The sequence below is a fragment of the Carlito syrichta genome, unplaced genomic scaffold, assembly GCF_000164805.1.
Source record: "Carlito syrichta isolate Samal-C Ts95f unplaced genomic scaffold, Tarsius_syrichta-2.0.1 Scaffold307103, whole genome shotgun sequence".
NCBI classification, from domain to species: domain Eukaryota; kingdom Metazoa; phylum Chordata; class Mammalia; order Primates; family Tarsiidae; genus Carlito; species Carlito syrichta.
The window spans coordinates 59183-75400 of NW_007251199.1; the positions used below are offsets into that span (position 1 = coordinate 59183).

A 16218-nucleotide genomic window follows, 5' to 3' on the forward strand; every position below is an offset into this window, starting at 1 on the left:
TCTTCTAGAACATGTGCTCATTCCTACTGAGAGAATCTCTAACATACTCAGGCTGAATAGCCTCTTTATATGCCTAAGAAAAGTGAAACTCCAGAAGTTCTGTTTAAATACAGGTAATTTTGTATCAACCTTAACTTTTCAGGAAACAAGAGAATTTTTGTTGATAGGTGGAGAGACAGAAAAGAAACAAATTCATAGCGGAAACAAAAGGGCAAATCACTTCTTCCTTCAGTTCTGGATAGCTAGCTATTTAATGCTTAAAAATATCATCTAAAATATAAACAACATATGTTAGGGATTATGAGTCTTCCATCTTGATTCTATTTAACATAAGAACTCTTTTTCCTAAAACTTATTTAAAATTATACACTCATGTGTCATGTAGCCTCAATGGAAATAGCATGGATGAATGAAATGTGAATTAAGTATTAAAATCAGCACTTGTAAAGAACCTTCAATATATACACATGGTTCTAAAACAACACTCAAACTATTCATAAATTTCTTTATAACTATTGAAATTTAGGTTGTTGATATCTATTTATCCTAGTTCCTCATTTGTACATTTGTAGTTTCTAAGCAGAAAAGAAGGTTCTGGTACCTTGCAAACTTTTCTAAATGTTTTTATATCATGATAATACTAAATGTATCTTTGACTTATTTAAGGAAAACTGAATTTTAAAAGAGAGGTGACTTTCTCAATGTATAATAGTATGCCTCAAATATTTGGGAAAAATAAATAATTAAAAATGTATAAATATCTTAAATAACTAGATCTTAGGGAAAATTAAATTGTTTTTAAGACTACAGAGAATTGTAATAAAACTATATCAGAAAGCCCTGATTACAATTAAGTCTACATTAATTTTAAAAAGTCATTATTTAAAGTTACCAACATATGATAGGAAAAGTTTTCAATACTTAATGCTACATCTTTTACAAGACATGAAAAGGGGGAAACATGATGATAACACACTTGAAGTTATGCAGAAACTAAGAAAGTGAAAACATGATAAAAGAGCAAATGTTTTTAATATGACCATTTTCTCTCTCTTTTAAGAAAGTATTTTAGAGTTGTGGAGTACATTTGAGGTTTTGCTACATAAGTGTATTGCATAAAGGTGAGATTTGACATGTTAGCCCTCTCCCCCCCAGTATGGGCATGGTACACAATGGGTGGTTGTGTGCCCCTCACCACCATAAAGAAGAACAAATCATGTCCTTTGCCCCAACACATAAGTGTATTGCATGAAGACGAGGTTTGACATCAAGTGGGCCCTCTCCCCCCCAGTGGTGGGCATGGTACACAATGGATGATTGTGTGCCCCTTACCCACCATAAAGAAGGACAAAATCATGTCCTTTGCAGCAACATGGATGCAGCTGGAGGCCATCATTCTAAGTGAGCTATAACAGAAACAAAAAACTGAATATGGCATGTTCTCACTCATAACTGGGCACTAATATATTCATTCTCAATAGGAAAGAAAGAATAAATAGCAATGCACTTAACCAGGGACAAGGTAATGCTAAGCTTTCAGCCTTTGATTGTTTTTAAACCCATTCAAAAGATAACCGGTAAAATAAATGAACAAATAAACAAGTTCAAGATATCAAGATCAAGTCACCATCATTCCGTCTCCCGTGATGGAATTTTATTCTCTCATACTGTTGTATCTTCCTTATCTCCATGTCATATTTAAATATGACAAAGAAAACTCTTGAGAGAAGTCATAGAGTCTAAATCTCACACTGTCATCATCTGCTTTTTGTGTTCCAACACTTTCACTTTGTTGCCTTCAAAATATAAAATAAAATAGGGGAAAAATCACCTGCAAACTCTAAGGGGTCATTGCATGACTGTCTAAACATTACTAGTGAAAAATGTTATATCATTTGTTTTTAATGAATAATCCATATTCGTCAGATATGTGCGTTATTTTAAATGTCTCTTTTGAAAGTGAAAGTCAATTGTAAAACAAATTTTAGAAAATACACTACTAAAAAGCATAAACTAGGTCTTGAGAATGTCAAAATGTGGGTGTTCTACATTGATAACTATAGGCAAATTATGTAGTCTGTTAATATATAAATATTAACTAAAAAAATAGGCATCATACACATGTGCTGTAATACAGAACCTCCCTTTATTAATTAGGTCCTGTCTTTTGTACTCTTTAGGCTCCAAATTCCACACCCCAGCTGCCTATTTTACTTTTTCTCCTAGATGCCTAATTAACATATCAAACTCAACAGGTCTAAAAAAAATTAATTCTCATTTCTCAAATCTCAGTCTGTTTTCTTTTAAATCCCAGCAAATGTTTTGTAATTTACCCAGATGTTGGAACTAAAAACCTGGAACTCATCCTTGCTTTATTCTACTCATTCATTCGCTATTTCTGATCTGATGAGTTTTGTTGACTCTTCTTCAAAATAGATCCCAAGGTGGTATAATTCTTCCATTTCTTCTTCAGTTTTTGGTAAACACTCTGATGGAAATAAAATTCAGATTTTGCCTTCAAAATCTTGATATTTTCAAAAATATCAAGCCCTAAAAGATCTGGTCAATGGATGTCTCAGCCTACTCACTTTCTCTTTAAACATCCAGGTTCTGTGTCTCGATCCTAATTGTCATGTCAGGTCCTCAGCTCAGAGATTATACTATTTCTGTGAAGTCTTCCCTGACCACTCAACCTAATTAACAATGTCCTACTTTCACTGTCCACCATTCTCCATTACCTCATCCTGTTTTGCTCCTTCATAACACTTGTCATTGTAATTACTTTATGTGTTTGCTAGTTTATTTTCTCTCTACTGCCATACCCTCACAATTAGAGTGTAAGTTCTGAGAGAAGCATTCTGATTTGTCCTGTGTACCCCTAAATACCTAAAACTACAATATTACTTGAATAAATGAAAGAGTAACATATATGATCCCATCCCTAGATATGCCTAACTGTTGGCTGCATTAGGCAGAATTATTTAAATAAGATAAACTCTGTAGCAGAAACCCCCCCCCAGAGAATCACTGATGATGTCAAAAGCTCCACCATATTCCTCGCCAAAACAATATTAAAGTTAACAACAAACTAGAAAATACAAACTAGATCCAATCAGAAATTGTATGTTGATGCGTCAGTAACATAGAAAAATTACAAGACGGAAAGTGGGGAAAAGTTCTTTCCTACTCTCAGGGAAAGATAACACCTCTCCATGACTAAGACGAATTGGTCTCCGGTTTTTTTGAGGATAGAGCTGCTGCCAGCAGTTTTACAAAGAGGCACACCTAATGTTTATGCCAAAGGAACTTTTGTAACTGGAGTTTTGAAAAAGAGAAGCAGCAGGGATGCGGGTTTTCGAATTGTGTGGGTTTTTGCAGGATGGGAATGTATAAATGCTTCTGGCCTAGGAAAAAACAACCCCACAGAATTTTTATGCAACATCACGTAAACATTCACCTCAGATTGTGACTTTTGTCTGCAGGTAAATCTCATTTGAGAATATTATTTACCCTGAGATTGACAACAAATCTGAATTCATTTAGAGCACACATGATTTGCTCTCTTTTGTTTCAGGATCTCTTTCAAATAAATGTCTGTGGGCTTCAAACCATGGTTTATGAGACATTCAATTTTAATTCTTTGAAGGTGAAGACTGTGTCATTTGCCCACTCTCTGACTCTACCTGAATCTATTGCTGTGCTGGCTGCACAGCAGACACTGTCCCTTCCTTTCAAGGGTATGTCATGGAAAGTAATGTTGGATAGCAAAAACAGCAAGATTTCCTTGAGGGAATAAGAGTTATTACAACATGGCTTTCTCTTTTTTCTAATTTTTAATGCCAAGAACTTCTTGTATTCATTTTGTGAGAAATCAACAAAGGGATTTGGTAGTACACTGTTTCTCTGTTAAAAAAAAAAGCAGCTTTCTTTGGGTAAATCCATATTTATTTTTCTCTTTCCTCCTCAATTTGCATTCAGAGAAGCATTTAGAGATTATTTCATACATATTGTCTTTCCTCCAAGAGATTTAGGTAAGAATTAAAATTAAAAATTAAATTAATTTAAAACCAATTAGGTATTCTGTTTTCAGTTCTCAGTTCTTTCAAATTCTCTGAAGCTATAATATTTTTCCAATACTCAATGTAATTCAAATTCAGAGAGGTGGAAAAGAATATTTTATTTCATTAAAAAAGTACAAAAAACCCCCCAACACTCTGAGAAAAAGATTTGTAGCCAATATGAAAAAGCTGTTAATCCTTTTATTATATAAAATGAAAGTTCAAACAGATAAGGTAAAACATTATGTACCCAAAAGATTAATGAGTAAAAGACTCAGAAGAGACATTTTAAAAGGGAAGTACAGCTGGAAAACTCTCCCACCTTGCCAATAATCTTAACAGAGAAAATTAATATATGTTTGCTTCTCGTCTATAAAATTATAAATAAAATTAAATAATTATATTCCTAATTTAAAAACATTGAATTGTCCTTTGTTAAAAAAAAAATACTATTGAGAAGGCCAAACAAACTGACTTTCATTCACAATATTCAAAACGATGGGCCTTGGAGCGTGGCCTAATTTTTCTCCTACTCTCCGTGTTTCAGAACATTTTGAGGGGGCTTGAAGGAGCTTCTAGTTTTCCATGAAGTACTATTTTTAATAGCACCTAGTACTGATAAAACACTGTGCAAACCATACTCCATTGTGAATGGGATTCCAAATCATTTCAACCACTTTGAACAGCAATCTGGTAATGTGCCATAAAAAAAAATTCTCAAAAATATTAATACACTTTGTCTATGAACACTCATTTCTGAGATTCTATATTAGATACTTCATGAAGATACTAATTAACGCATTATTTATGCTGGTAAATTTTTATAAAAAATAAATGCATGTACTCAATCATTCAATAAGTACTGAGGAAATGGCCTTACATGAGCTGTTGTTGCTATTAAAAGATGAGAGGACACAGGAGTGGCAGGATGCACAATTTAGAAAGAAGATGAAATCTTCATTAGGTAGCACTATGTTTAATTCTATTTATAATTATGGAAGCTCATCTGAAGTTGCTTTAATCTTACTTAGAAGGTATTAATTCCCTAATTTAATGTAGTTCAGGTATCACATATGAAAGCATAAAGAGAAAAGAGTATGAAATTGTGGCATCACAATTGCCACAACTTAGTATTGGAGATCTATAGGTAAGACCACAACACTCATCTGAAGAAAGGTCTCCCTGAAAAAAAAAAAATAGCTCAAAAACATAAAACATTTTTTTGGAACTCCATGTCTTAGCTATGAATCTGTGGAATCTAGTTATTTTAAGCGCTCCAGACCAAATAAATAAATAAATAAATAAAAATAAGGATGGTGTCTTCTACAAGGAAGTGAGTCAGCAGCTAAACTGGAGGTTTCTCCATGATAAATTCCAAGCTTAAAATGAATAAAATAATTTTGAACATTTTTTGTACTCATCTTTTCTGTATAAGCTTATATTTTTAATAATGTCTTATTTAAGTACTTCCAGCCTAGTCTCAGCTGTGCTATTGGTAACTAATGAAATAATTATGTGTCAATATTTTAGCCAGAGAGAACAAGAGATGATATCCCAGCCCACTATCCATCCCTTAAACAGATGTGATGATGGCAAAGCTGATGAGTGAGAGATCCTCTGGTCAAGGGGTTTCCAATCCTTGGGCCACGGACTAGGCAGCATAGCAAGAGGTGAGCGGCAGGTGAATCCGTGAAGCTTCAACACCATTCCCCATTACTCGCATTACCACTGGAGCTCTGCCTTCTATCAGATCGGTGGAGGCATTAGATTCTCATAGGAGTGCAAACCCTATTGTGAACTGCACATGCGAGGGATCTAGGCTGCAGTTGTATGCTTCTTATGAGAATCTAATGCCTGATGACCTAAGGTGGAGCTGAGGTGGTGATGTTAGCACTAGGGAGCGGCTCCAAATACAGTTTAAAATTACCAGTGAGGCTTGATTGCACATAACCATAGTAAATCAATTGCTTTCAGATTCATATCAAAACTCTATCAGTGAGTGGCAAGTGAATTGACGTACTTCAATTGTACAGTTGTATCTGGTGTCAGACTTTAAGTCAGAATTGACACTTATTTTTTAGTCCACACATGCCCCGTGCATGTTTACCACTTCCACCTACACCTCTTTTTTTAAATGGTGAGTTGTATGACTATTTTATTATATACTACAATGTAATAATAATTAGAAATAAAGTACAAAATAATTGTTATGTGCTTGAACCATCCCAAAACCATCCACCCTCCCCCTGCTACCACTGGTCTGTGGAAAAATTGTCTTCTATTAAATTGGTCCCTGGTGCCAAAAAGGTTGGGGACCACTCTGTAGTGTATGGGGGGTGGGCCTCAAAACAAAGAATCTGTTGTCCCACCCCACATGAGGAAACATTCTCTATTGCCATTCTTGTGGGAGCTGATGTGGATTTGATTAAAGAGTCACTTCTTTGTAGCTTCAATAATGTTTAGAAAATCATAAAGTTAAAAAATAAGCATGTGGAGATACAAATGAGCCCAGAAAAAGGAAAATAACTTATTAGGGTAAAAAACAACAAACCAATAAAGAAAACTTCAGGCTATTGCAACTCTTTCTATTTTTCAGATGGGAGTAATTGATCAAAAGAATATTAGAATGGCTACTTTGGGTGGGGAGACAAGTGCAAATCAAAGCATTTTTTAAAAAAACAAAACAAAAAGGTAACCTAATGTAATCGTTCATCTAAAGAAAAAATAGAAAAACAAGTACAATCAGGATCATTCTTTTTTTATTTTAAGAGTAGCATCATAATGGATTATTTTAACCTTGGAATAATTGTTTTCTGTAAACATGGTATGCAACCAATTTCATAATTGGATGCATGCTAGCTTTATAGAAATTTTAACCAGTCTTAAACACAAAGTAGATTGGATTGTGGGTCTGGTCTATCCTACTACACTACAGAGCACATTAGTACATTCCTGGATAGCTCTCCTTTTATTTTTTCTGACTTGTTTTCTATTTATTTTAACTTGGGATATTGCGTGCATCTTTGCAAGTCCGCTAACCTTTGCTATGAAAGAAGGTGAAGTACTAACAAAAAATAACAAAAGCTTTTTCTATCTCAGTACTTATTCTTTCTGAAATAGTGTTTTTGTGATAATGATTACTCTTACCTTAGGTTGTTTGCAAAGGTAGCGACAAAGTTCTCCAATATATTGAAACACAGTCACATTATACTTCTTGCAGTCACTCCAAAATTGGCTTGCTGAAAATTTCTTTTTTAACACACAAGTGGCACCTATAAGAATAGACTAAAATAAGTACTTGGGGAAAATATCCAATGATAGAATGAACATAAAACACAAATGATGTTGCCCTGTCTAGAATGTTTGTTCACTTTCAAGACTTTATAATTCACTATTGATCATTTATATCAAGCTCGTTTGAAAACATTGATCTTATTACCCAATAACTCTTTAAAAAATATTGTAATTCTATATTTCACTGAAAATATGCTTTTTTACACTACAAAGGATAAAAGCAACAGTTAAACTAAGAAGGAAGATTACAAGTGTTAGTGCATGACCACAGGTAAGAATCATCCTTCTCTATAGAGACCAAGATAAATTCACTTACTCTTGAAGTTGAATATGCACATATTATTTATTTTTAAAACCTTAAAGCAGTCTCAGTATATCTTGAGGTCAAGAGTTAATAAAAATAATAAGATAACATGGACAAAAAAGTTCATCAATGACTGCAGAACCTAATTTTAACAATACAATCTGACAACAATGTATATCCACAGAAAAATATAATGTCTTGACCCTCATCTTTATTTATGGTGGATATTGGTCATATTCTAAATATGCTATTCTAAAAATTGCTTTATAAAATATTGGACGGATGCCAGTAGTAGCAAATGACCTCTACTATTTATGTATTATTTTAGGTCTAGTAATTGACACATAATCTTGCATGTTTATGAATGCAATCTACTGAGTCACAAGCTCTGCCAACTAATTTATCGGGTGCCTAGGATAGATTGCTTGCAAAGATGGCCTCAACAGTTCCTTCTATGCACTTACCTTTCCAATGTAAATTTGCTCCTTCTTCCTTCAATTTGTTCCCCACTCCTAGAATCTTGAATCCCATAGGCCTATGACTTGCTTTGATCAAAGGAATGCTGGTGAAATAATCTATGTAACTTCCAGGCCTAGAACTTAAGAGTTATGAAGCTTTCACTTTCACTCCCTTAGAACATTCCCACCACCATTTAAGGAATGTGGGGGTTGAGAACATTCCCACCAATATTTAAGGAATCTGGGAGTCGACCATTTGAGGTTGAATGACCACAAAGAGATAAATGCCCAGTCAATAACCAGCTCCAATCACATGACCAAGTCCCTGGGGAAACTGCTCTTTTCACCCCAGGAGCACACTGAGTATGTCATGAAATTGTGTCCTTTAATAAATATTGTGTTATACTTACAGAATATAAAAGCAATCATTCTGAATTCTGAGAGTTTCAAATATTAATTAATATTTGTCCTAATAATTAGACATTTTGAAAACTTATCACAAATAACATAAAAACTTACCCAACTCAATACATCCAGCAATTCCTAGGAGAGATCCTGAACTGTGATACAGAGGGAGGGTTATATAAATAATGTCATCAGCAGTACAGCCAAAAGCCCACAATCCAGCAGAACCTCTTAAAGCCTGTAGCTGACTAATCACAGCTGCTTTTGGTAGACCTAGAAGAAAAGAAAATAACAGGAAATATATATATACATATGTGTCATATATATATACATATATATATATATATACACACACACATATATGTAATAGAAAGAAAGGCTACGCTGGTATCAACTATAATAGTAATTGATACAAAAAAATCAAAATAGTCTATATGCTTTGTAAAGGTGGCATTGCTGACTTTATTAAATTACCTTTGACAGGTTGCTAAGTAGACTGTATCTCAAATTCTATGTCATTTTATAGTTAGGTCTTTCTGGTTGGATCTAAGATTCTAGGTAAAACATTATTTTTATGCAGGATTTTGAAGGCATTGTTCTATAATCCTCTGACTTCCAGTATACATATTGGAAGTCTTTAGTTGTTCTGATTTCTTATTTTTGCATGCAACTGGTGTTTTCACTTTTGGAATTTTTGTTATCTTTTAATGGTCTTCAGTAGTCTGTAATATCTGATGACTTAGAGTGGGACTCGTGTTATTTTGCTGGGAAATGTATAAGCATTTGCAGTCAAGAAACTCATATCTTGCAGTTCCAGGTACTTTTTAAATGTGGGAAAAAAATGTATACAATCCTTCTTTTTCTTTTTTTGTATTTGTTCTTTTGTGCATACTTGTCCTCTTGCATTTGTTTGTTGGTTCATTCTTTTGTCTTTAGAACCCTTGCTCTTTTGGACTGAGTCATTAATTTCCTAATTTTTTTTATACTGTTTTCCTTCCCTTACCTCTTAATTTACTTTTTGTGAGATTTATCTTCCAAACATGGTATCTCTAAATAGGTATTCCTCTTTTGGTAGTGTGTTATTTTTGTATTATTGATACTTTATTGTCTCAAATCATTCAGAATATTAATAATAAATTTCTTTCTTTTTTTTTTGAATTGGAGTTTCACTCTGTTGTCCAGGTTGGAGTGCAGTGGTGTACTCACAGCCACCTCAGCGTCGACTTGGTAGGCTCCAGCTATCCTTCTGCCTCAGCCTTCCAAGTAGCCGGAACTATAGGCATGTGCTACCACACCCGGCTAACTTTTGATTTATTGTAGAGACAAGGTCTTGCCAAGTTTCCTGGGCTGGACTCGAATGCTCAGGCTCAGACAATACACTCGCCTCAGTTTCCCAAAGGGCTGGAATTACAGGCTGAGCCACCGAACCTGGCATCCAAACAATAAATTTCTAAAAAATCTTTTCTCTGTATCTTGTCTCTGTTTTCTCCAACATCCTTTAAATCTTTTGGTTTATATTTGTCTCAGTCCACTCTAGGATATATTGATCTTTATTCATTCAAGGATAAATTCCGGAGGATTTTTTTCAAATATCTGGTGTCCTTTGACAGTTTTTACTTAAAAGTGCAGGTACCAAAAAAACAAAACAAACAAACAAACAAAATCCTAACTAAAATCTTTGGATGCCTGAGAGGGACTTACTTACTAGTTGGTTTTGTTGTTCAGGACATTTTGCTAGAGGATCTATCACTATCAGTGTCTTTCAGCTTTTATAGTGAAGTATTCAGGCTCCTCATATAAAACCAATCAAGTGTTAAAAAGGAATTAATATGTATACAGGTTTATCTTATTCCCCTTATTATACAACCTCTGCTCTCCAGAAGTTCATCTTTTCCAGAGAATAAACCGCATGTTTTCTTCCAGGGTAGATGAAGCAAACCAAGGCTATCGTGTTTCTTAAACAGAACTTTCCATAAAGCTTCCTGTTTATAGTTCCACATTTATCTTCTACTCTTTGAGGTACATGGCACCCACATTTCTGAGGCTTTCTGGGGTTATATGGAAGCAAATTTGCTTTCTTCAAGGTTTCACCTTAACCTTTAGTTTCTTGGACCTGCTGTGTTAGTCATGACATGTATCATCTCTTTCTAAAATTTTATTGCAGTCATCTCTTGTTCCATGATTTCTCTCCTGCCAGTCTATGTATGTGTTCAATCCGTCAGTCTCTAAGCTTGTTACTACTTGTTGGACTTGATTAGGTAGCCTCAAGAAACTAAGGGAGAAGCTGTCTGAGCCTGGACAGTGCAGTCATGCACATATTGACATTTTCCAGTTCACTTAGCAAAACTGTTCCAACCACAGTAAAAATAAAATAGAACACACACACACACACACACACACACACTACTCTTCAGTCTAAAAGATATCAAAATTAGGCCCAAACAGTTTTTTTTAAGTAAGAAAAATTTTACTATGCAATAGTAATTGCTTACAATACTACCTAGGCATAAGAAATTGATAACAGAATACTTTTATTATGTGTAAGTCAAATTCCCAATCTTTAATTATAAAAGCCTATTTAGCTGACCATTAATACCATTCAATTTTTCCCAGGAATCGAGTTTAACATTTGTTATGAATTCTCAAGCAGTTTTGTTATTCTTTGTTGTTTTTATTGTTGTTTACCTAAAAAAAATAGGAAGTTTACTTGGATTCCATTTTATCTTACTCCAAACCTGTAATGTCTTCAAGACTTCCTATTTGTCACATGATCCACATACTTTAACCAACATCAGGAAAGCTGGGCTACAGTTGCTTTAAAAAGCAGCCATAGCTGGATTGTGTTTAGGATTTAATATAGAAAACTGTTTTCAATAGATTAACAGATTTTTAAATCCAGAAGTTTAATGAGAAACTATTTATACTAATCTCTTCATTTTAGATATCAGAAATCTGAGGGGTCAGAGAAAATGGCAAAGGTCTTGCCAAAAGAGCCAATTATATATCACGCACTGAGTAAGAGGCCTTGGTCAAGATGTTCAGACACTCCAGTGCCCTTTGTACTACTTAATATTAAGAAAATCTTTTCAAGTGAGACAATGGTCAAATTAGCATAATGCCTAGTGAGGTTCAAGTTAAAACATTTTACTTTTTCATATAAGTTGTAGGATCTAAGAAAGTTATATCTTCTCTGAGTCATGCTTTCTCAGATGACTGATCAATACACATGGCAGAAAGTTGATCAACACTGTTGCTTTGCAAATGTAGCATTCTTTTTAAGCAGTAAAAAGAATTGGATCATACCTGTTGTTCCGGAGGTAAAAATATAAAGCCAGGTAGACTTGAGGCTGGAGACAACATGGTGCCTGCGTGGCACAGGCTCTTCAGATGAGGTGCTTAGTTTTTCTTTGAGTGAAATTATGCCTTGTGGAACAGAATCTTTCATTCCCCAAACATTGATATCTTTTGGGAGGCTTGGAAGGATTTCTTCTATAGTTTCAAGCAAATCTAAAAACCAAAGAAGTAGGAACAGGTAAACAAAACTCAGATCATTCACCTTAGGTTTGTTTTTGGGCATTGAAACAGGGATCAAATGTAAATAAAATACTAGTTTTCTTCTCAAGTTAGATGAATAATATCATAGGCATTTTATGGTTTTCTTTCAACAGGACCAACTAAAAAGGAAATTTAGTTATCACCTGATTGATCAATGCAAGTAGGCCTATTCAGACTGAATTTTAGAGATTCTTCTATCTTAAATTATGTCCCCTTCAGTTTTTAAATAATATTATTTTTATACTCTGTTTGAATCTAAATTCAAGCTATTGCCCTAAAAATATTTCTTGAAATAAAAGTTGGCAGATAGTTTTTCCAAACAAAAAACAAAAACAAAAAAATAACAACAAAAATCCTGTCTGTCACTATTTAGTTCCAGTGTAACACAATGCATTTGGGAGAATTCCCTGTCTGCTCTGAAATCACAAAATCATTGTGGTTTAGAGACCATTTCTAAGTTAAAAGTTCAGTGAGGAGATTTAGAGATGATTTTTTTCCCCTCTGGATCAGAATAATTAAAGATAAAAGCCTTTGAAAGCAAAAGGGGAAAAGAATACCATCCAGAAAAGGCAACGAGACCCATAGTGCAAGGGGAAAATATGACTGGCAGGTGAGAGTGGCCCCTCCATCAACAGCAGAAGAATCCAAGGCAGAACAAAAATCAATGAGGAAAAAAGATAGGGGAGCATAAAAATCTGCAGAATTTATGTCCTCAGACCTGAAGAATAGGAATACTGATAAGATCAAAGGTCTGGGTTGAAATTCAGGGTTCAGAACGGAAACAGGCTACTTTCCTTAGAAAGTATTTGCTGTAGACATAACAGAAGAGAAACTGTTGAGCTGAGATTATATTGAGGTAATCTATGAGATTGAGCCAGACCTTCTTAATCTGACCATTAATGTAGGAGAAAATGTCACCTGCTCTGGAGGAGAGTAGTGGTGAAAAAGGAGTGGGTTCTTAACAAGGAAATATCAATTATTAAGGTATCCAGCACCTTATGGATTACAAAAGAAAAAAAAATCATCATTCTTGTAGAGTCTTTTGTGTAAGCTAGTGAGGCATCATTTTTTTCCAGAGTAGAGAAGGGTATACAGTTGTTTACATTTTTTAACTTTTTAAAAACGAATCCTTCCTTTACTTTAATATGGATCTCTGACAGTGAAAGCCACTTTGTATATTCTACATGGACACTCTGATTATATTCTTATTCCTTTAATATGCTATACTTTTATAAGGTAAAAAGAATTTCTGAGTGCTATATTGCTCATATTAAAATCTGCATTCACATCCTGGGGAATACTAAGCAATGATAGCCCACTGGCCTTTTGGAATTAATGCAAGGAGAGCCCAGAATCACTGGCAACCACTGGAAGCTAAAGGACACGGAAAGATTCTTTCTTGGATCCTTCTAAAGGAGCATGGCGCAACCAACACCTTTATTTTGGACTTTTATTCCCAGAACTGCAAAAGAATAATTTATCTTGCTTTAAGTCACTCATTTTATAGTACTTTATTATAGCAGCCTTAGAAAATCAATCCACCAAGTTTACGGGTTGGTGGACAGTAGAATTGGCACTCTAACCCAAGTATAATCAACTCTAAAACTAAACATTTCCTTGTAAGTGAAATCAATGCAAAAAAAACTCTATTAAATGCGAAATAAACCCAGATAAGAATGTTCAAGTACTGTTTATGCGAATACAAAACTTTATACCTAAAGCAATTGTATCTTTTCTAATTTTTATGTCAAACTAAAAATAATCACAAGGTATATTCTGCTTTGAATCTGAATTCAGAGTACTACATTGAACATTGTCTTGGAAATGTACATCAGCATCTGGTTCTCTGAAAAAGTCATCTGTCAGTCATTGTTTAGTTCTACTCTAATGAAATATGTTAAGGAAAAACTCCTGTGTTTATTTGTAAAAATCTATAACCATGACTGATCACAAAGAGGCAGCAAGAGGAATATGCCAGATGAAACTAGGCAGTTCATAAATAAAACCTGAAAGAAATGAGAAGGAAACATAGAAATGATAATGGAGTTGACATGTTGCAGGGGGTAAGGATTGGTGGCTTAAGATGTTTGTTAATATTTTATTTTTACAACAAATCTAAGAATCGACAGAAAGTACTTAACATTTACCTCAAGCTGCTGTATACAGATTGCTTGGCAAGAAAAGGGAAAATCTACAGGGACGATAGAAGGAAAGATAAGTCATAAAGATGAAAAAGCAGAAAAAGCAAAGGATTTTGAGTGTTTTTCCAACTTAGTCTTAGATTTTGTTTTAATGACTTCTTCTAGTATTTTGAACTTATAAGTACAAGTCTCTGAACTGACTCATTTTTTTTTTAAACCTTAATTTCAAATCTCTTGTCTGGGATGATAAATTAACAGCACAAACTTATATATGTTCTTAATGAGATATATGTTTAAATTTAGAAAATAAGTGCAAAGAAAGTTACAATATGATTAATTGTGGCTCCAAGTCTTTGTTAGAATTGTAGACCCTAAAGAAACAGTATTTACAAGGAGAGAGACTGTTTGCAGCAAGAGAAAAACGATGTGAGCAGTTTCCTTGGAACCAGAGAAAATGCAATTTCATTACCTTCATAAGTTAAATTAAACTTACTCATTTGAGTCACTTAGAATTCTCAAATAGAATTTTTTCTAACCAAATTTTTCTTATATATTGGTAGGAGGTGTGAATGAGAATAGTGAAAATTGAAATAAGTGTGAGAAAAATTGGCTGGGCTCGGTGGCTAAGCCTGTAATCCGGTGCTTTGGGAGGCCAAGGTGAGTGAATTGCCTGAGTCTGCGGGTTCGACACCCACCTGGGCAACTTGGCGAGACCTCATCTCTACAATAAATCAAATAATCAATAAAATTAGCCGGTCATGGTAGCGCGCACCTGTAGTTCCAGCTACTTGGAAGGCTGAGGTGGAAGGATCGCCAGAGCCCAGCAGGTCGAGGCTGCAGTGGCCAGGAGCATCACTGCACTCCAGTCTGGGCGATAGAGTGAGACTCCAACTCAAAAAAAAAAAAGAGTGAGAAAAATCATATAGAAGACAGAGAATCATTAGTAACTTATCACTGCCAATCTTTCTTAAAATGAAAATTTTTGTTTCATTTTGAAAGTAAATTCTGAATATTAAGTCCAAATACACAATAGTATCCGTTTAAATACTTCAAAGAAACTTGACTTTGTCTCGTAAGGATTAACTCTTTAGTGAAATGTGCTACCACTGAACTGCAAGCACCTCTATAGAATGATGTGTGTTTTACTCTATCCTTCTGCTCACTGCACCGCCACATACCATGGATACTAGACAGATAACCTGGTTAATGAACTGAGCTCTGCACCATGTGACCCACTGAGGATGCAGGTCATGATAGTAAACTACCACAAGAAAACAAAAGTGTTGGATTTCCTATGACCTTAACCAAGTCTACATTGCAGGCTTCATCTCTCTTTTCAAAGCAGCATGTTCTCACAAAAATTATGCATTTTTCTCTCTCACATGCGGTACTGTGTTAAGTGGGATTGCAAATGCAAAAACAGGTAAATGATGATCCCTGACTACAATCCTTTAGCACTTTTTGTGCAAATTGATTTCTTGTTTCTACATCATTTTGTATCTCTTATTCACATTTCCAAGGTTGTAAAATCAATGGGTAAAGATTTCCTTCTTATATTCCACGAGTGTGAATTATACTATTTATTTTGTAATAAACATTCTTTGTACTGTATTATTGTACATAAAACAAGTTAATGCTTTCAAATGTATGGGAAGGAAATCAACTGATTATAGCTCAATACATCAGTAAACATTTAAACTTTTATGCACTAATAATCCTAATATGCAATTTGGCTATAGACTTCTGGCAAGATGGCGATGGGGCAGTTTGGTCCGTGAAAACCTCCTGGAAAAAGAACACCCATAAAGACTCTCACTCAGCCGGGCTCGATGGCTCAGCCTGTAATGCCGCGCCTTTGGGAGGCTGAGGTGAGTGAATTGCCTGAGCCCGCAGGTTCGAGACCCGCTTGGGTGGCGAGACCTCATCTCTACAATAAATCAAAGAATCAGCCCGGCGTGGTAGCGCATGCCTATAATTCCGGCTACTTGGAAGGCTGAGGCGGA

At 34.8% G+C, this 16218-nt stretch overlaps 1 protein-coding gene across 1 annotated transcript in view; it reads right to left on the reverse strand.

Annotated features, from left to right (window-relative positions):
- The window catches only part of SLC27A6 (solute carrier family 27 member 6), a 66223-nt gene that overhangs the window by 32894 nt on the left and 17111 nt on the right, over positions 1 to 16218 (reverse strand). Inside the window, exons 2-4 of the mRNA XM_008063852.1 lie at positions 11823 to 12026; positions 8634 to 8792; positions 7206 to 7330 (exon numbers count right to left, since the gene is read on the reverse strand). Of these exons, the coding sequence (XP_008062043.1) occupies positions 7206 to 7330; positions 8634 to 8792; positions 11823 to 12026 (488 nt within the window). The remainder of the gene's footprint in view (positions 1 to 7205; positions 7331 to 8633; positions 8793 to 11822; positions 12027 to 16218) is intronic.